This window comes from Ambystoma mexicanum, chromosome 4p (assembly GCF_040938575.1).
Source record: "Ambystoma mexicanum isolate Mex_15411 chromosome 4p, UKY_AmexF1_1, whole genome shotgun sequence".
NCBI lineage: Eukaryota > Metazoa > Chordata > Amphibia > Caudata > Ambystomatidae > Ambystoma > Ambystoma mexicanum.
Window position 1 is genome coordinate 735,430,162 of NC_090927.1, and position 26,135 is coordinate 735,456,296.

Consider the following 26,135-nt stretch of genomic DNA (forward strand, 5'->3'; position numbering starts at 1 on the left):
TGACTATGTGATAGGTCTCCGACGGAGAATGTCACACATGATGGCAGAAGCAAGTGACAACTTGAAAGCTGGACAAGCTCTGGTCAAGCATTGGCATGATCAGAAGGCTAACATGGTTGAGTTCACTCAAGACCAGCTAGTTCTCGTTATGCTCCCAACAAGGCAGAGGGCCTTGCAAGACAAATGGATGGGACCCTTCAAGGTTGTGGGAAAACTTGGAGAGGTCAACTCTCTGGTGGATCTGGGCAAACCCAGGGAAGCCCCCAGAGTCTTCCACACCAAATGCCTCAAAGCCTATGTCTCTAGACCTGAAGTAGGAGCCTTGCTTCTAGCTTCATCGGAAGAGGAGGAGGAGAGTGAAGCTCTACCTGACCTCCTTAGAGGCTTATCTTTGGACGAAAAGGTTGAAGGAGTTAATCTCTCTTCAGATCTGACACCTGAGCAACAAGAGGAGTGCAAATCTATGTTAAATCAGTTTGCCTCCCTGTTCTCCCTTTCACCAGGCTTGACCCCTTGGGGCCAGCATGATAGTCTCACTGGTGACTGTCTGCCAGTCAAAAGCAGAGGGTACAGAATGTCAGAACCCACATCAAAGGTGAGGTCAAGAAGATGCTTGATCTCGGGGGTAATAGAGCCCTCTACTAGTCCATGGACTAGCCCAGTTGTGTTAGTACCAAAAGCAGGATCCAAAGAGTTGAGATTCTGTGTGGACTATAGAGCTCTTAATGCAGTCACTAAGACTGATGCCCACCCTTTCCCAAGGACAGATGAGTTGGTGGATAGACTTGGCTCAGCCAAGTATCTCAGCACATTTGACCTTACGTCAGGCTATTGGCAAATAGCCCTGACAGACCATGCCAAGGAGAAAACTGCATTTTCTACCCCAGTTGGTTTATACCAATTCAAGGTTATGCCTTTTGGGCTGAAAAATGCACCTGCTACATTCCAAAGGATGGTAAACCAAGTTCTATCTGGGATGGAGGACTCCTGCAAGGCATACTTGGATGACATTGCAGTCTTCAGGAAGGCTCTTTGCCAAGCTCCAGTACTGAGAGCTCCTGACTACCTGCAAACGTTCATTGTACAAACTGATGCTTCCAATGTAGGAATAGGTGCAGTCCTTAGCCAACTGGATGGGAAAGGTAGGGAGCACCCCATTTGCTTCATCAGCCGTAAACTGAAGGATCCTGAGACAAGATGGGCAACAATCGAAAGAGAATGCTTTGCTATTGTGTGGGCACTGAAGAAGTTTAGGCCATACTTGTATGGTTCTACTTTTGTCATTCAGACTGACCACCAACCCTTGAGAGGGTTAATGCAAATGAAGGGAGAAAATCCAAAACTATTGAGATGGTCAATCTGCCTGCAAGGGTTCGATTTCACCATTGAGCACAGGTCAGGGTGTCACCACCAAAATGCTGATGGTCTCTCTAGGATGTATGCAATTGACTAGAGGTATGAGATTCATCCAGGAGTGGATTAAATCCTCCTGTCCCTTTGTCTGGGGGGGCGAGTGTTAGGGAGAATTCTCTGTTTAGGCTGAATTTCCTAACCTAGTGAGTCCCCCAGCAGCTTTGCTGGATTTTTGGGGTTTCTTTTTTTCTCCTGCCAAGAGTGAGACTCTTTTACCCTCACTCTTGGACATGATTTGAGTGTGTTTCTTTGACTCTAGATGTGTTTAATGGGCTATGGGGTCTTTCACGCCATAGGGCTTCATGTGTTTTTGTGATGTGTGTTACACAGCACCCTCAGTGCAGTCACACAGGGGTGTCATAGTGACCCCCCCAATTTAGACTCCATACCCTGGGACTGACTACTGTCTCCCAGGGCATGTAAAGTCACCATTGACTTTACTAGTCTCAAATTCTGAACAGAACCAGTACAAACCATCATATTGTGGATGTACTGGCCGGGGCAATTCGATTGCCCTGGGGTCTGTTAGTCGAGGGGGCACGTCTCCGTCCCCCCTGATCGAGTTTTGGCTGGTGGCAGTGTATACTACTTTTTATATTCGACCGCAAATATATCTCTATGGGATTTCCCATTGTTCGAGGCTACCAACTTTAATTATTTAATTCCTGTAGCCTCGAACATACCGTCGGTTTATTTATTTAATATTAATTCTCCGGTTGGTATTTTTGCCAGAACTCAGTTCTAAAATGGCGTTTGTGTTCGCTTCTGTGACTCCAACCCAAGTTGAGCCCTTTGTTCCACTTTTTTGCCGGGCTTCTCCACAGAAGCCCTCCAAAGTAGTGCCACTCTGTCTGGGGTACTTAGGAGGGTTGGAAGGGGATTTAGGCACCCTGGACTGAGTTGCCTAGGCAACTCAAGTCGCACTCCGTCCTGATTGGCCCAAGTGGTGAGCCGGCCGGCTCACCACTTAGCATGTTTGAGTGACAGCTAGGCTGAGTGAATGGGGGTTTTCTGCATAAAAGCAGGGCTTTGGGGACTAGAACTTTAGAAGTCGCCACAGGACCTAAGAATCCGACGAGGGAGAAGCTGAGCCGACCTGCTACGACGACACTACCGGTGGAGCCCTGCTGAACTGTCTCACCACTTTTCCCAACGACAGAGGAGATCTCCAGCCCGGAGAGTCTTCTTCCTTCGACTGGTGGGGATAACCAGTCTGCTTCCTTTTTCGCTTCCTGGAGCATCTCGTGGCCGCCGTGCCTGTCCCAAGCACCTCCGGCAACTGGGATACCACGTTTTACCACTACCGCGAATCAAAGGGTGGTACCTTTAACCGGAAAACTCTGCGGCTGGTTTCTTCCCCGGCAGTGCAACGACCTTCATCTTCCCTCCACGTCGAGATCTTCTCTTCCTCTGGACGACGCCGCGAATTGCACCCACTGCCAGGAACAACTGCCCCCGCTGGAGGATCCTTTCCACATAAGGTACCGTGTTCCGCCTGGCTTCCCTTGCAACCGACTGTACGGGGTAGATTTAGCCCCCGGCTTTCGACCCTGGGTTAGCCTGGGACACCCTGGCTAAACTTTTCTGAGCCTAACTAAAACCTTTCTGAACTCCCTGCAAGACTTTTTAAGCCTGTTGTCATTGTGTGATCTTGGGTGCATTTGTGCCCTGCTCTCTCCAAGAGTGGGCCCAGCCTATTGACTTTGGCTCACAAGTAACTTTTGACTTTCCTGCCTTGCTTAAGAGTTCCTAAGTATTAGTGTGGTGTATTTTCCTACATTCTGCCTTTTTCCCTCCCTTTTTTCGTTAACTTATTGGAGTGCCATCTATAGTTAAGCGCTCACCTCTGTCTGGAAATAAGTGGTGTTAACTAAGATTTGTCTGATAAGGAATAAGGGATGTATATATAATAATATTAACTGTGTTTAGAGTGATTTACAATAATAGTCCTGGAGTGTTTCAATAAGTGTGTTTTTAAATAAATAATTATATACCTTGATACCTAAGCTCTGGTCAGTGTTTGCTTGTGCTATTGTGTCGGAGTGCCTATTGTGTATCCTTTATATACTGCCTAACTCTTCTTGAGGGAAGTCTGATGACTGCTCAGCCACAGCTACCAGGTAAATCTGGGTGGTACAGACTGCTACCAAGTGGGTTTACTGCCAACACCTGTAGTCCTAAATCTTTTGCAGTGGTCCCCAAGGGAACTGCACAGGTTTCTGCCCAACACCTTCTGTCATCGGATTCTGAAGATTCGAACCTGCAACAGGGCTTCACTGGGTGGTTCAGTTGTTGTAGGGGTCCTCTTCTGCCAGTAACTCGTTGGTTCTTTCGTTCCAATGGCGACTCTGCCTTTCCAGTCCCAGAGACCTGTTTTTTATGCAGTTTTCACCCATTCATACAGCCTGGCTGTCAATCACACAGCAGGGTGGCTGTCCTGGCAAGGACAGTCCCCTCAGCCAATCGAACAGGAGTGCGACTTGTGTTACCAACGGAACCCATGGCAGGGGTCCGAAGATACCTCCCTCACATCCTGCCTACCTAGACTTTCAGGCGCCTTAAGGAGGGCTTCTGTGCAGAAGGAATCGTCCCTCATTTGGTGCACAGAGAAAAACACGAGAAAGACTATCAAAAAGAAATGGTGAATAAACCCAGCCGGAGCCAAAATAAAATGTATTTGGTCAGGCAGGTTTATATTCGAGGCTAATATAATAGCCTAAAGCAATAACACTTTTATATAAGATTATCATGGTAGAAAAGTTGAGGTAGTTACCACTTCCACCAGCCAAGTCTTAATGTAAAGCGAGTGAAAAAATGCTCCCAAGAGACACAGACAAAAGGGATAAGAGTTAACTCTTTCCAATACTCCAGTAAGATGGGGTGTACTGGGTCTGTGGTTTAAAGTGACTAAAATAAAGTTAATGGCAACTTTACCTTTTCTGAGGGACAGTAGTCGGGCCCAGGGACAGTAGTCAGCCCCAGAAAATGGAGTCAGGGGGAAGTTTTAAAGACAACCCTGTGTCACTGCACTGAAGGTGCTGTGTAACACACATGAAAAATATGCGGCCATTGAGTAGGTGAGGCTCAATTGCTCAAGATCATGCAAAAAGTGAAAACATACATAGCAAAACACATGTAAGAGTGGGAAAAAAGGCTCACACTCTTACCAGGTGAAAAAAAAGAAACCCTTGAAATCCACCAAAGCTGCTGAGGGACTCATTAGGTAAGGGAAATCAGCCAGTTATGAGAATACTCCCTAACAGGAGGCAAGCAAGGATACCTCCTAAACCAGAAAACGACTGCCCTACCAAAACGGGCATCTTGCTCGCAAGGGAATCCAAGCAGTAATGCTTAGCAAACGTGTGCAGATGCGCCCATTTTGCCACCTGGCAAATGTCCATGACAGGGACCCTCTCTGCAGGGCAGAGGTGGCTGCCACTCCTGTGGTAGAATGAGTCCAGAGACCCTAAATCACATCCTTCCCAGCCAGATCCGAGCATTCTGAGATGCAGAGAATTATTGATGTGCACAGTCCTGCCAGCACGAGCACCAGTGGAACCAACAAAAATCTTATCATCCTTCCCAGCCTTTCTAGTACAAGAGACGTAAAACTTAAGGGCCTGTAACGGGTCCAGTGGATGAAATCGTTTTTCTGCTTTGGAAGGGTGAGGCAGAAGAAAAGATGGATCTTCTGAGAGAGATGAAAATCCGAGACCACTTTTGGCACCGAGTCACCTTCTCTTTGGGAAAAAACAAATAGAGGTGTAAAACAGACAAAGCCTGGAGCTCACACAACCATCTCACGGAAGTGATGGCAACCAGGAAAATCAACTTACAGGTGAGCAATCTAATAGAACAGGAATGAAGGGGGTCAAACTGAGCACCCATAAGAGATGTTAAAACTAAACTCCAATCCCACGCCAGAACCACAAACTGGCGGGAAGGAAACTTGTTACACAAACCCTGCGAGAACTGCCTAACAGTGTGAAAAAACGAACCCTGTTCTGTGGACCTCTTGAACACAGAAATATCGGTGAGGTAACGCGTCACAGTGTCAATCTGCAGGCCCCCTTGGGCCAAGCAAAGCAGAAAATCTGACACAGGGGAGAAACAACAGGATAAAGGATCCAAGAAACTCTCCCGATACGAAATCGAAAATGTACGCCACCTGCAGGGATAAATGGATTTCATAGCAGGCCTCCGAGCTGAAAGGAGCACATCGCCGACATCGACTGACAACCCACTCCTTGTATCTCAGCATCTCACTAGCCAAGCATGGAGGTTCAGGCTGCTGAGGTTCGGGTGGAGGATCCGCCCCTGTGACTGGGAGAGCAAGTTGACACTCCTCAGAGGACATATGCCCATGTCCAGGAACTCCGGATAACAGTCTGGGGCGATCAGGATCAACGTGGTTGCAAACTGAGGTGGTCTCCTGACGACCAGCGGGAGGACAGGGTTCGGCTGAAACGCATAGGTTCCCCAAAGCTCCCTGATGAGAAAAGTCCCTAAGCAGAACAATTTGCACTTCATTTGGACACTGGAAGCGAGGAGGTCCACTTGAGGAGTTCCCCAAAGAGAAAAGATCTCTCCTCCTGAAATTCCTGACAGAGTTCCCACTCGTGTGAGGCCGAAGTCTGTTTGCTCAATGCATCCGCTGTGATGTTCCCCCGTCCAGCCAGATGAGCTGCCGTCCGTCCAGCGAGATGCTGTTCTCCAGAGCCCTGGACCACACGTTCATTGCTTCTCTGCACAGAGAAAAGGACCATTGTTTGTTTAGGTAGTGCATGGCCAGTGTGTTATCCGTCAGATCAGCATAGTCTTGCGTTTTACAGAGTGAAGGAAAGCGACTAGGACCAGCCTGATCGCTCTCAGCTCCAGCAAGTTGATGTGCTCCTGAGATTCCGCTGGAGACCACAGTCCGCTCATCGTAAAATGACAAGTGAGCACCCCAACCAGTCAGAGATGTGTCCTTGGCAACTGTCACCTAGGGCAAGGTTGCCGAAACAACGCACCTTTCTGCAAATTGTCTCGCCCAACCCACCCTGCTAGGTCCTAAACCACCTGACCCGAGACCTTCAGAAGGTCCAATGGGTGGCCCTGGAACTGCAACCTTTGGCAACCAAGAAGTCACTGAAGCAATCTCATGCACAGCCTTGCCTCCAGCACCATTAGGATGCAGGAGGCCATGAGGCCCAGCAGGTGCAGAAAAGCAAAGGCTCGGACTTGTGTCTGTGATTAGAGGACATTGACCATCGGAAAATTTTGGTCACTCGATCCTCGGGTGGGAAAGCTCTGCTTAGGAGAGTGTCCAAGACTGCCCCGATAAATCAGAGAAACTGTGACAGCAGTACCATGAGACTTTTTGATATTCAGGGAAAAAACAAAACTGTGCAAGTGAGTGCATGTACGGAGAAAATGGTCCGACACCAAGTCTGGTCAGCGAGTACAGAAGAGCCAGTCATCCAGGCAGGGAAATAAATATATGCCCTGCCTCCGGATTCAAGCCGCTACCACTACCAGCAGTTTGGTGAAAACCCTGGGTACTGACAAAAGATTGAACGGTAGGACCCTGACTTGGTAATGTTGCTGGTCCACCACAAACCTCAGGTACTTCCTGTGCTTCAGATGAATCGGCACATGGAAGTAGGCATCCTGAAGATCCAGGGAAACCAACCCGTCCTTCAGATCTGGGCTAGAGTGACAATCTTGAACTTGTTCTTGTGAAGGAACTAGTTCAGTAGCTGCAGATCCAGAATGGGACTTAAGCCTCCATCCTTCTTTGGCACCAGAAAATAGGTGGAGTACCACCCCCTCCCTCGTTCTGAACGCGGAACTAGTTTGGCAGCGTTCTCTGCCAGAAGTGGACAGAACTCCCCCAGAAGGACGGGGTCTGGAGAGAAAAAGGGGTAACCAGTGGACTATGGTCTGGTGGGCGTTTGAGAAAAGGAAGGGAATACCCCTTATTGATGTCATGTACACCCAAGCATACAGCCTCAGACCACTCCCTGCTGAACAAGGACAGCTTGCCCCCCCACCCCCACCTCCCATCAGTGACGGGTGCTGGAGCCAGTCACTGAGGTTTGGTGCCCTGGGGAAGCGAGGGAAAAGCGGCTCCCACGATACTTCCTTGCTGCGAACCTCCCCCTCTCGGGAAGAGTCTGCATTGGCCCTCTTCCCGGGGCAGGTTGTCCACGGCCCCTCTGGGCAAATGCGGGAAAGGGCCAAAAACTGCTGCCCCGTGACAAGGATTGTGCGATGGGCTGCTGCACCGCAAGTCCCCAGGAAATGGCCGTCGCCTTAGACAACTGGAAATTCGGGAGGGAGTGGTCAGCCTGCGCTCCAAGTAGGTTCTGTCCGTCAAAAGGAATGTCTGGCTGCCTCGACTGGACGTCAGCCACAAACCCAGGTGTCCTTAGACATGCATGGTGCCTGACCACAGTGCTAGTGGCCAAGGACCTGCTCACGCAGTCCACCGTGTCTAGGCCAGATTGCAACATCTGACGTGTTGCCTACTTGCTGTCCGAGACCAGGGACAGACAGAAACCCATCCCTCATGTCACCTTCTGAAACGTGCTTTGCCGCACCGACTACAGCTGACCAGAGGCCAAAGAGAACGTCTTTAACACAAATGAAAAACGTGGTCCAAGGATCTTTGTATTTTAAGTCAGCTATTTAATAACTTTCAAATCCCTCCAACCAAACTAAAATGTCCCTTATTCTGTACCTCTACCTAGGATGCAGTGGTGTGGCACCTATCTGTGGTGAAGGGATAGACACATGAAACTGACCCTCAGTTATTACTATAGCCAACGTAGTTTTTTAGCTAAGAAATTAAGATACTTCTGCCAATGGCCAGGAGGCTGAGCGCGGAAGGGATTATCAATACTGAGTAATATTTCTATTACTTTAAAACATCTTAAAACAATGATTTAATGATTCAGGTGTACCTCTAATAATAGATATCCTGACTATTAAACAGTCAACTGGTTTCAGCGGGTTCTAAGGGCAATTCTCTCCTGATTTCTTCAGGACCCATACAATAATAGTTATTTCTCAGAAAGAGCATGTCTGTCAAAAACACTATATGCTAAAACACCAACTACCCAACACTTATCGCTGTGCTCATAAGCGGAGCTGCAAATCATTCTAGCAGCAACAAGATGTTACCAAGTGGATGCATAGCTTCTCCTCCACTTGGAACCTGCAACTACTTTAAATGGGGCATATGTTTACATTTCCCCTTACATTTGCGGCCTGCTATGTTGAGCCAATGTGAGCGCTCGATTTCACCAACTAAACTCGCAGCTTTCTGCAGAGACCGGATTAGTCACCATCTTGATATGTAGGAGAAAGTAGCCATGGCACAAGATGCATTCACGGCTCGCAGCACTAGACTGCCTGAGGCAAAAATGTTCTTGCCCCAAGCAGCCAGCCTTTTGCTTTCTCTGTCCGGTGGAAGGGATGGAAAGGTGGAAGGTACAAAAAGGTAGAGGTCTTCAGGCTCGCCATAGCCGCTTTCAGGTGATGCGTAGACGGAAAGGAAATCTGTGTCCGAACATGAAGGACGGTGCTTCCTCGCCAGATCCCTGTCCACTGAGGCAGGTTTCTCCCACACTTCCAACACTGAGGCCTCCACTGACATGTTGAAGGACAGCAGCATCTCTTTCAAGCATCTTCTAGAATGTCGTAGAGTTCAGATTGCACTCTGGACTTGGACGGTGCAGAGAGACCCAGGGTATCGGACACCTTTGCCATCAGACACGGAATAGTGGCTCGAGTTTTACCTGGTGTTGGCAGAATGTCCAACTCCAGGGAAGCTTCCAGACCGCTGGCCCCTTGCAAGTCAGCTGCCAAGTCCAATATGTTACAACCCAAATGACACCTGGTGATCTTCTTCGTCATAAATGTCATACATTTTTGACATAAAAGTGTCTCTGGGAAGTGGGACGTATTCCTGCAGAGTCGCAGGAAACCACGGTGTCGCCGCGACCAGGCACTGCCACTGCTAAGTGGTCTCGCTCTGCGTTTGCATCAAGACCCAGCCCATAGGCATGCAGAAGTGGTCGCCCGAGGGTACCCTGGTGGTCGCAAAAGACGTGGTGGGCCTCATCGGCACTGGTGCCGGGACTGCCTTGGCAAACATGTGGAGCACCTCCAGGCAAAAACGTTCCCATTCCTCCTTCGTGGAGGATTGGGACGGGTACCTGCGCCGACCGCTCTGGAAAACCCTTAGAGCAGTGACTCTTTCTTCGAGGAAGAGCGCTGGATAGAAGACACACAGAGCATAACCTCTTAAAGTAGTTCTCCTCTTTCTCCACACGCAAAGCCATCTGATCTTCGGAACGAGTTGCGCCATGCGACAGACCACAGAACCTTCTCTTTTTGAATGAAGGTGAACAATTTCACTGCCCGCTCACCGAGGGTCTATGGGTGTATCGACTGACATGACCCGCAGTCCTGGGTGGTGTTGTCTTCGCCCAGACAGTACAAGCAAACGGAGTGTGGCTAAGAGACAGACATCTGCCTATGGCAGTCCGTGCGTGGCTTGAAACCGGAGGCCTTCGGCTGAGTCGACATGCAGAATCACTTAGAAAAGATTGCCAAGCATGTTCCCGATAAGCAAACAGAGTGCACAGAAAATAGGAACCGAGGTCAAGGAGCACGGTGTCGCTACTTATACTGGCCATAATGTAATTTCCAGCATGCAACGCATAGAGACGTCGGACGGTCCCGGTGCGGCATCCACTGGAGGTGGAAAAGTTTCCAGAAAACAGCTGCGCTGTGATATGAATATCAGATGAGGAATCTGTGGCAGGAAGGAATCTATTAGAATAGAGACAACAGTCTTTCTCGGCTGTTCCTTATGCTGGTGTACAAAGCCTTCCTTCTTTTGCTCTGTGGGAAGTAAAACGAACATCTTTTAGGCAGACAATAGTGTGAAAAGTACTGATGACATCCATGGGGTCGGGAGAGCCTTTGACTGGCAAATAGTCAGGTTCACCATCTGCAGGGATTAGGTCGTCAAACTCATGTCTGGCAGTATGAGGGGAAGGCACCTGCCAATGAGACGTCACTGTCTGATTCAGTGTTCTGAACATCTGGAAGCTAGCAATGAACCAGTGCTGGGACTTAGTCGTGGTGCCTAGTTGGTGCAGGCAAATCCAGAATATGTCCTAGGGGGGGCCTCGATAGGTGGTAGTAGAGGCACCCTAGTTTGCAGAGTTGACACAATGGTCTGCAAGGTGGATACAAATATCATCTTCATAGAGAGATCAAGTTGAGCTGGAGCAGCGGGAGGTTGAGGAACACAAGGTGTGCAAAGTGGTTGTATAATTGGAAGCGGTTGTAAAGAGGTCTTCCTCATCTTCCGTGGAAATAACTCCTTCATGATCCCTGAAATGCGTGCCGACGGCACGCACCAGGATTTCTTCTGGAGGGACAAGAAATAGCTGGCGGGACACATGGAGCCAGAGTAAACAAGAGTTGCTTCCTTCTACTAGAAGAGGTGGTTGCCGTGAAAGATCGTGCAATTGCAGATGGTGTTATCGGCAGGACTGTAGTTGACATTGCAGTTGATGAAATTGTCTAAGGGGGCCATTGTCCATGGTATGGTGGAAAGAGCCTTGGGTCTATAAGCCGACGACAGGGCTGACGTTGATGGTATCGTGAGTGGCAATTTAGAGGATGCAGGCGACGGGGCAGACGTCGATGGTATTGTCGCTTACAATTAAGTCGTCGATTGCTTCGTGGATGCTGAAGGCATCCAAGATTTGGTGGACGATGAAGGTGTTGCAGATGTGGTGGTAGACGAGGCCGCTGTCATGACCATGGATACTGGTCGTTTATGAATGGATGTTTGAGTTCTGTACTGTTCCACAGGGACAGCATGAGTGTGAGTGGAAAGGTCCTTATTGCACTTTTTGCCCTGAGGAAGGGGGCGTACGCTCTTGGGGTCTCTGGCGAAGGGATGCCAAACTGCAAATGAAAGCAGTTTCTGAAGCCATAGTGCCCCTCATCCAGCCAAGCCACTAACCTGCAAAGTCTGTCCTTTATGGCCTTGCTAGAGCAGGAGTGACAAATAGAGCGGGAGTTCAGGTCATGCTCATGATATAGGCAGTATATGCACTGCTCATGCTGGTCTTCCACAAAGAATCTTCAAATGGCAAGTGGAGCATGCCTTGAAAAGGCTCTACCTAGCCTTCAGATTGTCTATGGCAGCAGAGAGAATCCTTATGTCTGGTGAACTGAGGCTTGATGGAGAGAACTGCTCCAAAGAGAAACCGGAATCCAGGCTAATAAGAAAACACCAATTGTCAAGAAACGCTCGGTGTACAATAGATCCTAATTCTTTAAAAAATCGTTGAGCTGTTGTAGAGAAAATGTTGAAGAAACAGAGAACTTGAACATGTAGTTTAAATCTGAAACAAGCCTCTAGTGGAGGAGCGAGGGACATGTTGGCCATTGGCTGCAGGGCAAGATAACCGAAAATTACTTGGGAACACTGAATGAAGTGATTGCCGTTATAGAATTCAAATATAAACTGCTCTCTGGTGCTGAGGATTGCCAGCCTGATTGATGACGGGGAATAGTCATATAGCATGTGAATCAATGACATATCCAATGCTGGAGAAGGGCGACTTAAGGAAAGCACTCAAAGCTCGCCAAGTGCCTTGCTGATGTGACGGCCACTAAGAATAGTGTGTCTGACCTACCATGAACCTCAGAAACCTCCTGTGTTTTTGACACACCGGAATGTGGAAGTACGCGTCCTGTAGATCTAGTGACGCCAAAAAATCGTCCCTTTGGACGGATCTGATCACCTCCTGCAGTGTAAGCATTTTGAATTTTTGACTCTGTAGGGTCTTGTTGAGGTCTCGCAGGTCGAGAATAGGGCGCCATTTTCCGTTTGGCTTCTTTACCACAAAACACCGTGAGTATACCCCTAGGCCTTTCTGCGATGCAGGGACTAATTCGATGGCGCCTTTCTGTAACATGAGTGTTACTTCCTGCCGCAAGATGTTTAGATGTGGCTGGGCTAGGTGTATTGGTGGACATTTTGGAGGTTTGCATTTGAATAGTAGGGAATGTCCGTACCTCACAGTGTCCACAACCCACTGATCTGTTGTGATGGTCTCCCATTCCTCGATGCAGCTTGACACTCTTCCTCCCGGAACGGCACGCTTCCCGTCATTGCTGGTCTCTGTTTGCTCGTCGACGACGAATAAGTTGGTCATCTCTTGGAAGACTGGAAGTTTCTGCGCCGGTTTGAGGTCTGAGAGGCGCGTCTATATCCTTGGGAAGGATACGCTGATCTACCAAAAGATCTATCCCTGGTTGCTGTGAATCTTGAGTTTCCAGATGCTCCTCTAAAGGGACGAAAAGAACAAAAGGGCTTACCACTCTGGAGAGAACCCAACGAGCGTGCTGTATCTGAGTCCTCCTTCATGCCCTTCAAGGCCTCGTCCACCTTTTCTCCGAAAAGAAGATCACCTTCGAAGGGCATGTCCAAAACTTTATACTGTACTTCGGGTCTGAAGTTGGTGCACTTAAGCCAAGCCTGGCGTCTAAGAACAACTCCGTTATTTATTTGTTTAAAACCCGAATCTGCCAGGTCCACCGCTATGTTAATAGCATGATTCGATGCCTCTTCGCCTTCTCGAACCAGGGACATCGCCGTCCTTCTATGTTCTTCCGGGAGGTGGTCCAGGATAGGTGCCAGTCTGTGCCACATCTCCCTGTCATATCTGGCCACAATCGCCAGGGAGTTAGCTGCTTTCACCGTTGAGGCCCCCACAGAAAGAACCTTCTTACCAAACACGTCTTGGCGCCTCGCCTCATTATCTGGAGGGGTAGAGCATTTATGTTGGGCCTTTGCTTTTCTCGTCGCCGCCGCCGACACCACCGAGTCCGGTGTAGGTTGAGCCGAAAGACACTTCGGTGTAGAGTCTGGTACTTTAAATTTCTTTTCAATGCGGCCTTTGACAGCCGGCTCAGAAAATGGGTGACGCATGGTTTGGACACCTTCTTTCCAGACATGGTCTAAAATGGGTATTGAGAATATTGAGCGTCTACTCTTGCCCATATGGTCAAAAAGAAAACAGTCCTTTTTCTCCTCCTGTTGGACCAGGCCAAACTCCTTGCACGCTTTTTCCATCATAGAATGAAAGGCCCCTATATCGTCCAGTGGTGACGGGTGAGTGGGACTCTTTGGTGTTTCCATTTCCACATCCGACACCAAGGATGGATCCCTAGATGGTGAGAGGGATATATCTGACGCTGACCCGTGGTCAGATAGGGAGTCCGAAAGCTCACCTTCCTCCTGGACTGCTGGAGTAGTAGGAACCCCGATCGATCTGGTCGGGCGGTGTGAAGGGCCGGGTTCGTCGACGGGGGGTGTCGACGGTACAGGTGGAAGCCTTTCGTCCAGCGATTTCAGCAGCGAGTGTAAGGAGGACAGTACCTCCATGGACAGGGTCACCTGAGAGCTTGGAGGTTGGGTAAACACCTGAGAGCAGGTTGCTCCTGATGGAAACCTGGGTCGTAGACCGAGGTCCTCCGGGCTCACAATTCTGAAGCCGTCGTCTTCTTTCGAGGCAATTGACGCTGCCTGTTCCTGTAGCAATGTGTCAGGCAACCCCATATCAAATACCTCCGGTCTCCAGGCCAGAACTTCCGTCGACGAGGACATCGTCGCTGGGTTGATGACGGGTGAAATCGACTGCGTCAGAGGCAGTGAAGACACCGACTGGTTCGTCGTCGTCGACGTTGGGCCTGCAGGTGGTTTAGGCGGTCCCGCCTTCACAGCGCTCTCCCTGCGTTTATCCGAATCTCTACTCGTGGCTGATCTGTGTTGATCGCCCGAGGAGGATTTAGGCCTCTCCTTTCCTTTCTTCGACGAAGTGGACGAAGATGTCTTTCTTGTAGAGTCTTTAGAAGAGTCCTTAGAAGAGTGACTTCGTGGAACGTCCTTTTCCACAGGTCGTGACTTCTTAGCCGGGGGTTCCGACGAGGTTGAGCGTCGAGGGGCTCCTGATGTTTTCGCAGAGGCCACACTGCGCACAGAGCCCACCTCTGACTGAGGGTACGCTCCCGCACCGTCATTTAACCAGGATACCAGCCGGCGGTTTCGATCCTTCAGGGTTTTCTGGGAAAAACCTTTACATATTTCACACTGGTCTGCCGAGTGGTGAGGGTGGAGGCAATAAATACAGTCTAAATGGCCGTCCCCCTCATAAACCTTCTTCAATCCGCACGTGGCACACTGGCGAAAAAGAGGTTTACCCGACATTCCGACAAAATTAACAAACTCACAGGAGTTCGACAATTCGAAAAATCTAGCAGTAGAGACTACTCGAGGAGATCCCACTATCTTTGGAGACGGTTGAAATCTGACAGGACCCGCGGGGGCGGGGCTTATATACCATTACGTTAGATGTGGATAGGACACACAAGTGTCGGAAGTTTTTTCCTATAGGAAACGACTATATATGTGTACCGAGGGTTCCCAGTCTGACGACGGGGAATATTCTAAGCATGTGAATCCATGAAAGATCCAATGCTGGAGAAAGTAAGTACCAAATTCATATCCCAAGACAGGACCGCATGGGGTCTTGGAGGAAACTTATTTAGAAGGATTTTCGAAAATTGGGCCCCCACCAGAATAGAGGAGAAAGAACCTTTTATCTTTAGTCTTGGCAAGGCTAAGGAAAAAGGAAATTCCATTACGTTGGAAGTGAGGCACGAAATGTGGTCCACCCCTTTAGCACTACACCACGCCTAAAATCTTCACCACCTGTATGCATAAATAGACATGTGGGAGGTCTAGGTGCAGCCAGCAGCACCTCTAGCCCCTCCCCCCTCCAACTGGCCCCAGTCCTCATATCTCAGCCTCTCAAGGGCCAGGCATGCAGATTGAGAGATGCCCTATTCGGGTGGAGCACCTGACCTTCCCACTGCAACAGGAGATCCTGCCTCGAGGAAGCTGCCAAGGTGAGCAGACCGCAAACTGCAAAAGGTCCGAGTATCACATCCTCCTCACCCAATCAAGATCATGGGAGCCTGAATTTACCTCAACCTCCTGGGAAGCCACGGGATGGAAGGAATTGGGGGAAACAAATAATGGAGGTCGAAGATCAACTCCATCCAAAATGTGTCTTCGAATTCCCTCGAGCAAAAATGCTTGTACTTTGCGGAAAACAGGTCGACTGACTGGTTTCGCACAGGAAAACGTTCTCTGCAATGAGATTGAGGCATACCTTTCATTCTTGGAAGACTGCTCTGCCTTCTCAGAGCGTTGTGATGACTCCTTCGGAGTCATCACTTATCCCCAGCTTAAAACCTCCTCCCATGTGGCCGGGGGAAGACAGTCGCTATATAATCCTGACCCTGGAGATGGTATTGCAAGGGAGGATCACATGGGAGGAGATGGCTATTGGGGAGATGCGGTGACACCATTAGGAGGGACACAGTATTCTTCTCTCCCAAAGGAAAAAGACCCTATAATTCCCAAATTCTTGATGGCTTGATGTTACTTCAAAAATCCCTCTCATTGCAAGACTCAAAAACCTCTTCTTGGAAAACAATCCAAATAGAACACATCTATACTTCATGTACACACAATTCTAACTTAACATCTCCTGTCTATATTGTTTTTAATTCAAACAGAGATCCATAACAACTTTGCTTTAAAAGCTCTAAAGTTCATGTAGACTCCCAACTCCCACAAAGCCTCGAGTACCGAGACGAGGAAGAGGAGGAGGGAGTTAATGTGGATTATAGGAAATCCCAAACCAAACATGCATACTAGTTATAATGAAAATCAGCTGCGCTGGACATTTAAACCCAGGGAATACCTTCTGTAGACAGTTGGAGACGAGAGATGCAGAGCGGGAAGCAGAACTCGAGGCAGACACTAGCGCACGGTAACAGACTGCAATAGGAGAGATAGGGTCTTACAAGCAACTGATTGTGAACCTGAGGTACCAGAGAAGCGGGAGACCGCAAGAAACACAGCGGGTGCTGTGAAAGGACCACTGCACCAAAGGCAACGGCAGCAAGGCTGCTCGGGACTCAAGTCTCCTGGGAAAGCAGCAGTTCTGTCAGCGGGGGAACACGAAGCCAGCAAAGGAACCAGGCTAAGGGGAAAACTTCACGAAGCGAAAGCACCTCTGCAACTGTGGAACACTGGTCGGAAGCGCCTGCAAACACTGGTGAGTCTGCCCATAGGAGTTGGGGACCCTGGTGCATTCAAACAGATACATGGACAATCAAAATCCTGATTTGAATACCGACCAAGAAAATCTGAAAGACAAGATTTACACAAGTCCTCATATAAGAGAAGTCAATATGGGGAAAGTTGAAGTAAATATTATGGCCATCAAATGAATAGTAATGAGGACGTTGAAAGGCAATAAATGTACAAGTCTCCATACATGAAATGTTAATTTGGGGAACAAGCATTGCCACAAGCAAATAACTAACAGTGAAGAAGTTAACAGGCTGAACTTGTAAAAGTCCCCTTATGTGAGATGTCACTATGGGGAAAGTTGGAACAAGTAGTATCTAAAGTCAAGGCAGTGTAAACAGTGAAGGAGTACAACTGTGTTAGACTGAAAGAAAACATTGTGGAAAGTCCTGGTGTGAAAAACACATCAGGCAGTGAGTCTTTGGGGGGTAGGGGGGGAAGATACCTGGCAAGGAAGTATACCAGGGGGATCTACAAAACCCAGCGGGGGATTCCTGGCAGGGGGGCATACCGGATCTGTATCATAAGAAGCTATTGTGGAAAAGATACATTGTGGCGATCCTTTAAAAGCTATTGTGGAAAGGAAACACTTGATATTCTTCCAAAATACATTTTTACCATCCTGAAGAAAATGTTGTGCGAAAGACATTTACGCCACTCTTAAGGAATCATTGGTTGAAAATAACACTTTCCTATTCTACCAGGAATAATCCAGGGGAAGGGAATCAACTCCTGGATTCAAGGATTGTTAGTTGAATTTGAACATTTTGGTTTTTTACACACACTTTGCTAAATCAAGACAGACATTTACCTTCCCTTTGTTCGTTTTAGTGTGATGGGTCAGATACGTTTTGGACACAAGGACAGTTTGCATAACGTTGATGACAAGACAGACTGATTATTAGTTTTTGTTTTCCAGGGGCGGGGGACACTCTTTAGGGTAGGGACAGAAAGGCCTTTATCCAACCCCTTTTCTTTAATAAAGATGTCTGTGGTTGAAAATATTAGTTGTGTCCGCCTCTCATTTCTGACCCCTCACAGCATCCAACAGCCCGTTCACTGCTGCCTGCCAGATAGGCTGCCGAGGCGAAGATCCTGTTTGCCAGAAGCCAGAACCATAGCTGCATGGCTTCCTTGCGCAGAGGCAGTGACGAACACCCCCTTGCTTGTTGAGATAATGCATGTGCACTGTATTGTCCATCGGGATCAGGAACTCTTTCCCACTGAGTGATGATGCAAAAGACATCAGGGGTAGCCTAATGGCCTACAGCTCCAGCTGGTTGATATGCCATCAGCATTCCGCCAGGGACCAAACACTGCGCACCTGCAGCTACCTGGTGGGGAGCACCCAAGCTGTTCAGGATAGCATCAGTGACCACTTGTGCCTCCAGTCAAAGTGGCCAAAATGGTTCCCCCGTCAACATGCTCTCATCAGCCCACTAGGAAAAGTTGTTGGCCAAGGTCCTCAAGAGTCTGGGGCATCCACCATGTTGCAGAAGGGCTTCCCCGCCTGGGTTTCCAGGGCTGTCACGATGACTTGGAGCCTCTGCGCTGGTCTAATATGGGACTTCTGGAAGAACAGGGAGAAGCCCAAGCTGTGAACCAGCGAACTGGTGTCATCAAGGTGCCTGCATACCTGCTCTGGAGATCTCACTCGGATCAACCAGTCATCCAGGTATAGAAATACCGGGACGCTGTATCTCCCGAGTTGAGCCGCCACTACTGAACATGGGTACTTCCACAGCAAGGCAATTGAGACCGAAATGGCTGAGATGAAGGGCAGGGTTCACTCAGACGGTGGATCCTTGTCCAAGACGTCTATCAAATGTAGGACTGTAAAGGCTTGTCCGGTGTGCAGAGGCCAAGACCTACCAAAACGCTTTTCACGATCTTTCTGTACTGGGCATTGGGGTGGCCGTAGGCCGACACCTGCTGCATCTCAAGGTCGGGCGAGGTGTTGAGCCCACTCGAGTCGTGCAACCCATCCTCCAGTGTCAACAAGTCAGCCTGGTAAATAAGAACGTCTGGTACACGTTGCAAATGCTTCCTCCATCTCGAAAAAAAGGCCAGGAACCCCTCTTTGTGAAAGATGATTCTTATGGATTCAAAGACCTCCAACCTGGACTCAGGCAAATAACTTCGGTCCATCGTCTATGTTGACCGAGAGGAAGGGGGTCGGGGGGTGAGGAGGGGCAATGGGAGCTCAGTGCAGATACCTCAAGGGCCTTTGGGGTCAGGGCCGGCTTCGAGAGATTTGAGGTTGAAGGTGCGAGAATTGATTTCGACACTTAGGCGCTAGAACTTAAGGGTGCAACTGTTAGTGCTGCCTAAAGGCCTCAGCCGTACCTGCTATGGCTTTCTGAGAAATTTGAAGCATCTGCTACTTAAATTCCCCATACTTCTCCCTAAGGACCACATTGTATGGGTAAGATTTACCCCTTTCCGACAAGGAGAGTCGCACCTATGCTTGACTTCCTTTTTTTGTGGGAGGATGAGGATGACTAGGTAGTAAGCACGCTTTGAGAGAGACCTTTTCTTCACTGTTTTTGAGATACTTCAAAAGGTGGCCTCCCGAGCACCAACTTGGCTGAGTGTTCACTGATCGTCTTCGGATTCATGTGCTGACAGGAGCTCCACAGATGATGTGTGGGTCCATGATGGACATTTTCGAGCTGCAGTCCTTGCAGCACTTAAAACCCGACAAGCTTGGGGTCTGAAATGTCCACATTGTAACACTTTTTACCAATTTGTCTGAAACAACGTGGTAAAATAAAGGAATGGGGTATGGGGTGTAGTGACATTGTATATGTACTACTGACGTCATGTCCGGAGTCGTGGAGTGCCGCGATCGAGGCTTGAAGAAGTCACAAGACTACATTGAGCCGCAATATGCCTTCAGTCAAATTTTCTGAGCAGCTGGGGATGATCTATGAAGCTGAGGAATCTGTGGGGAAATTAAATCCAATGAAAAAGTAATTAACTGAAACTGTTCAATTTATACAAGTACATACACAAGCGTAATATAAGTATCAATGCTAGTAACTCACTTTATGAAATGTAGTAGAAGATCAGTGACAAATTTGGCACATTTCACAATTGGGCTTGCTGGCTCATTAAATGTACGTGTATTATGCTCTATGTACCGTACTTCCCACATAAGCGAAGAAAGGCGTCTTGAGGAAAGAAAAAAAAAAAGCAAATACATGAAAACCATTGACAATATTTTGGGACACTTGAATATGAAGGAAATCAATTGAACAGTTTCGCAAACATAGCAACATTTTAAGTTTAAGGCAAAGCTTAATATGCAAATATATTATCAAAGGAGAAATACTTACCAGTAATGTTCTTTCTATGGATTCTTCCCCTGCAGATTACTCATCGGATAAGATATTCTTCTAGCGACAAGCTGCTCGGAAATTATTTCTAGAGGGGGCACAGTATGGCTTGACAGACTACTCTTGATTTGAGAATGCCACTCCCTGATTGCTACTTTGCCCCCGTACTAGGTTCCCAAGCCCCAAGCTCAGCAGGCACAGAGCAAGAATCCATTGAATTCAGCTTAAAAACAGCCATAAAAAACAACTTTTTTTGTGAGGAACAGACACTGCACTGAAAGCAACCAGCTGACAGTACACAAGAGGCACCAAGAGTGCCGAACACCTAATCGTTATCACCTCAAGTTCTCATCCTACTGGCAGAGAACCAGAAAACTTTAACAGACCAATTTCATAGTGGGGAAGGATGGGACGGTGATGAGGAATCTGCAGGAGAAGGATCCATAGAAAGAATATTACTGGTAAGCAATTTCTCCTTCAATGGATTGCATTCTCCTGCAGAATTTTCATCCGATAACACTCCCAAAACAGTAGAGTGCAGAGGCAGGATGAACGCCCTCAGACAAGGAAGCTTTACCACACCGCTCTGCCAAATCGAGCATCAGAACCACATGCCAGAGCTAAGCAATAATGCTTAGTAAACGTGTGGAGCGACGACCATGTCGTGACTCGACATATCTCTTTGACTGGCACACCCCTTAAGAAGGCCAGTGATGCTGCCATGCCCCTGGTAGAATGTGCCTTGATGCCTGGAGGCAGATCTTTTCCCACTCTATCCAGCAGGAGATATCTGTTTGGACACAGCCAGACCATTTCTAGAAAGGCAGAACGCCACAAAGAGCTGGTCATCATGCCTAAATTCTGCTGTCCTAACCACATAGAAGCTGTGCACCAGCTTAGGGTCCGCCCTGCATAATCCTGCCTCATGCTTTGAGGGATGTAGAGCGGATAGAAAACTGGCAAATCAATGCTGTGGGACATGTGGAATTCTGAAACCACTTTTAGCCGAAATTTAGGACGTAGCTTGAGGGAAGCCTTTTCCTTGAAAAATCGAAGGAAGGGCAACCTGCAAGATATACCTTGAAGCACACTCAGATGTCACACTGATGTAATTTCCACTAGGAAAGTTGTTTTCAGGTTAAATAACCTGAAAGAACATGAACGTATGCGCTCAAACGGAGCTGCCATCAAAAGATTAATACCAAATTGAGGTCCCTTTCTGGAACCAGAAACTGAGTAGGCAGGAACCAATTTACAAGGGTTTTCAGAAATTGGGGCATTGCCGGAACAGTGAAGGATCCCTAATCCAGTGACCTCTTTAACACAAAGCCACCAGGTAGCCCTGGACTGTGCTCATCAGAAGCCTTGCAGAGGCCAGTGACAGAAGGATCACAATCATTGTCGTGGTGGGACAAGCAATAGCGTCTATCCTGCGTTCCTTACGCCACGCCTCAAACATACTCTGCCTGATGATCTTGTATGTCTGCGTGCAGCCAGTAACACCTCGAGTACCTCTTCTGAGAGGTCCTAGGCATCATACCTCATCTTCGCAAGAGCAACGCATGCAGGATGAGGGACTCTGGGTTCAGGTGGAGCACCCAACCTTCGGACTAGGATAGGAGGTTCAGCCACTGAGGCAGCAGGAGAGATGGGCAGATGGTCAAGACCAGGTGTTGAGTAGCACGTTCTTCTCGCCCAGTCCGAGGCGATCAATATCATGGTGGCTTGAAACCTCGTCAGCTTCCTTAGAACCCACGGTATGACAGGTACCAGAGGGGAAACGGAGTGGAGGTCGAAGACCCACTCTACAAGGAAAACATCCCCCTAGTGCACCCTTCGCTGGAAATTCCCTCGAGAAAAACTGTCTGCACTTCGTGTTGACCCTTGAGGCAAACAGATCCACTGTCTGGGTAACCCACAGGACAGAGATCTCTTTGGGAACTACCTGGCACACTTCTCATTCGTGTGAGACCATGCTCTGCCTTCTCAGAGCGTCCGCCAGCCCATTGTCCGCTCCCTCCAGATGGGCAGCCAAAGCGGAGATCTGGTTCTCCAGCAACCAGAACCATAGTTGCAGCGCATCCCTGCATAGGGAAAGGGACTGCACCCCCCGAATGTTGAGGTAGTGCATGGCCACTGTGTTGTCCGTCAGCACAAGGACGTTTTTCCCCTTGAGGGAAGGCACACTGGCCATCAGGGTCATCCTGATTGCTTGCAACTCCAGTCTGTTTATTTTGCAATTTATATAGCGCAACCAACCCAGAGGCATCTATGCCACAAGAATTCCAATGGGGACCACAGGCACTGACCTGCAGATCCCTGCAGCGGGCATCCCAACCCTTCAGGGGTGCAGCGTGACCACCTGGGACTGAGGCCACAGTGGCAAAAAGGGTTCCCCACCATCACCCTCTCTATGCTGGCCCACCAGTAAAGGTTTTTGGCCACCGACCTATTCACCTTGAGAATGTACTTCATAGCGTCGAAGTACTGGGACCATTGAACCCGAAGCAGCCACTGCAGCGATCGCATTTTCAGTCTGGGCTCTGGCACCAGAAAAATGCAGCAAGCCATGAGACCTAAGAGGCGGAGGAAGGAAGCCGCAGGAGGACTGTTGTGGCTCTGGAAACATTGGACCATTTGCCGGGCACTAGTGACTCTTTCTTCGGCGGTAAAAGCTTTCCCCAGCCGTGTGTCCAGGACTGCTCCGATGAATTGGAACTTCCGTATTGGTGTTACGTGGGACTTCTAAAAATTCTGGGAGAAGGCCAAACTGAGAACAGGTTTCCTCGAGCTGAGTTGATACCTGCTCCGGGGACCTTCCTCAGATCAGTCGCCCAGGTATGGGAATATGTGAACACTGGATCTCCAGAGGTGTACGGCTACCACTGCCATCAGCTGGGTGAAATCACTGTGCGCTGAGGTTAAGCCAAAGGGGAGAACCTTGAACTGATAGTGTCTCAGATGACGAACCTCCGGAACCACCCCCTGCTGTCGATGTATCGGCACATGGAATTAAGTGTCCTGAAAGTCCAGCTACACCAACCAGTTCTGAAGTTGTAGAGCATGGACAATGTCTTTCAATGTCACCATTCTGAACTTGACTTTCCGCTGAAACCTGTTCAAGGCCCTACGGTCCAGGATAGGAGGAGGAGTCCTTTCTTTGGTACCAGAAAGTAGTGAGAGTACCAGGCAGATTCTCTCTGCTTGGGTGGCATCTCTTCATGGCACTCTTCAATAGCAGGGCTCTCAGTTACTTCTGGAGTTCCTGTCCCATTGTTGTGAAGGTGTCCTGTCTGTGGTTCCCTTAAGAATGCTATATGTTAGGGAGAATTCTCTCTTTAGGCTGAATTTCCTAACCTAGTGAGTCCCCCAGGAGCTTTGCTGGATTTCTGGAGTTTGTTTTTTTCTCCTGCCAAGAGTGAGAATTTTTTTCTCCCACTCTTGGACATGATTCCTGGTATTCCTTTGATTGGTAATGTGTTTTATGGGCTATGGGGTCCTTTACTCCATAGGGTCTCATGTGTTTTTCCTATGTGTGTTACACAGCACCCTCCGTGCAGTAACACAGGGGTGTCATAGTGACACCCCACCATAGACTCCATACCCTGGGACTGACTACTGTCTCCCAGGGCATGTAAAGTCACCATTGGCTTTACTAGTCCCAAATTATTAACAGAAACCAGTACAAACCATCATATTGTGGATGTACTGGTCGGGGCAATTCGATTGCCCCAGGGTCTGTTAGTCGAGGGGGCACGTCTCCGTCCCCCCTGATCGAGTTTTGGCTGGTGGCAGTGGAAACTACTTTTTATATTCGACCGCAAATATATTCCTATGGGATTTTCCCATTGTTCGAGGCTACCAACTTTAATTATTTAATTCTCATAGCCTCGAACATACTGCCGGTTTATTTAATTAATATTAATTCTCTGGTTGGTATTTTTTGCCAAGGCTCGATTCTAAAATGGCGTTTGTGTTCTCTTCTGTGACTCCAACCCAAGTCGAGCCCTTTGTTCCACTTTTTGGTGGGCTTCTCCACAGAAGCCTCCAAAAGTGGTGCCACTCTGTCTGGGTAGCACAGGGGGTGCGGGAGGGGGTTTAGGCACCCTGGACTGAGTTACCTTGGTAACTCAGGTCGCACTCGTGTGATTGGCCCAAGTGGTGAGCCGGCCGGCTCACCACTTAGCATGTTTGAGTGACAGCTAGGCTGAGTGAATGGGGTTTTTCTGCATAAAAGCAGGGCTTTGGGGACTGGAACTTCAGAAGTCGCCACAGGACCCGAGAATCCGACGAGGGAGTAGCTGAGCCGACCTACCACGACGACACCACCGGTGGAGGCCTGCAGAACCGACTCACCACTTCCCGACGACTGAGAAGATCTCCCAGCTGGAGAGGCTTCTTCCCCTGACCGGTGGGCACAACAAGTTTTCCTTTCTTTCTTCGCACCCCAGCCTGGTTTGTGGTCAAACTGCCCGTGCTAAGCACCCCGGCAGCCGGATAGCCACTCACCACTGAACCGCGAATCACCGGACCGCTCCTTGTACCTGAGAAACTCCACGGCTGGTTTCTTCCCTGGCAGTGCAACGGGCCCCTGTCTTCCTCCACGACGAGATCCTCTCTTCCCCGGACGTAGCACCGACTTGCACCCGCTGCCAGGAACAACTGCCCCTGCTGGAGCGTTCTCACCACTTTAAGGTACAGTGTCCGCCAGGCCTCCCTTTCTAAAGATTGCAACAAGGTAATAATAACTCCTTAACCTTCTGGACTGGGCTGGCCGCCTTGACCCTCTAACTGGTCCCTTTTCTTTGATCCAACTTCTTTTTGAACCATTACAAGACTTTTGTGCAATGCAACCGTGTGACCTTGGACACATTTCGTTTGGATCCTCTTAAAGCGGATCCGGCCTACTAACTCTGAATTCACGGTTTTACTTTGCCTTCCTCTCTTGCTATGTTCTTGTAAAAGTGTTGGGATCTGTTTCAATTTGTTCTCTGCTTTTCTCTCCCTTTTTAAAAACGAACCATTAGAGTGACATCTACGTTAAGCGCTCACCGCTGTCTGAAAATAAGTGGGGCTTTACTTTAGACTTGTCTAATATTCTTTTAAGGAAGTGTATATCTTTTAGTGACCGTGTTTTTGAATTGCTTACTATTAGTGCCTGTGTGTTTTCCTAGATGTGTGCTCTTGACCTATTGTGAATACTCTGTATACTGCCTAACTCTTCTTGAGGGAAGTCTGACTGCTCAGCCACAACTACCAAGTGAATCTGTGTGGTACAGACTGCTAACCAAGTGGGTTTACTGCCAAACACCTGTAGTCCTAAATCTTTTGCAGTGGTCCCATAGGGAACTGCACAGGTTTCTGCCTAACAATACATTCCACTCCAAATTGCATTATTGTGTGCTTCAAAGTGTGGACTAATTATGGACCCCTGCCCCATTCACCTGATAATAGCATTGACTGCTCTCCACGTATACCTTTATTGGGTTTTGGCTAACCCCTCAGAGTTCCCCGTTAACTGTAACTAGGCCATCCTTCCAAAACCTGTCCACCAGGCCAGATTTAAGAAATCCATCCTAACAGCGTGACCGAGCAGGCTAACCTCTGCACATACCCACAGCGAAGACCAGCCTCACCGGAGCGATGGACAGTGACAAACTCTGCACAAGTTCCGAAAGTGGAGCCTGACCGTGTGGTGAATTGGTGCAGGGAGGCTCTGCATATGCTTGGACCTGATGAAGTGCTGAACTTACTGCATGCTAGAAGCAGTATTCCCACTTGGGAGCAACGGCCAAGGCAAGGCGAAGAATAGTCTAGCTGCACTAAGGAGAGAACACTAGATGAATTCAGAAGGAAAAGGAGAAATTACTTAACGGACTGTTCTTTCTATAGATTCTTCTACCGCAGATTCCTCATCTGATTGACATTCTCATCCAGCTATGCAGCTCGGAAAATTCTTAGGCAGGAGGCGTAGTGGACCTCGACTCGTCCGTCAATCCATCTTGCTTCCCCGCCTTTTCTCCCCCTTGCTCGACCGCTGCAGATGAAAATAGCAAAAGACAAAGGCCAAACAGCCAATATGAGGTTAAAAAACATGTATCCCAATGGGATATAAACTTGGCAGAAAACTTGCACAATAG

At 48.6% G+C, this 26,135-nt stretch overlaps 1 protein-coding gene across 2 annotated transcripts in view; it reads right to left on the reverse strand.

Annotated features, from left to right (window-relative positions):
• Positions 1–26,135, reverse strand: part of PHIP (pleckstrin homology domain interacting protein) — a 2,101,228-nt gene that overhangs the window by 520,991 nt on the left and 1,554,102 nt on the right. For both annotated transcript variants that reach the window (XM_069606291.1, XM_069606290.1), the window contains exon 32: positions 19,705–19,830. In XM_069606291.1, coding sequence (XP_069462392.1) covers positions 19,705–19,830 — 126 coding nt within the window. The remainder of the gene's footprint in view (positions 1–19,704; positions 19,831–26,135) is intronic.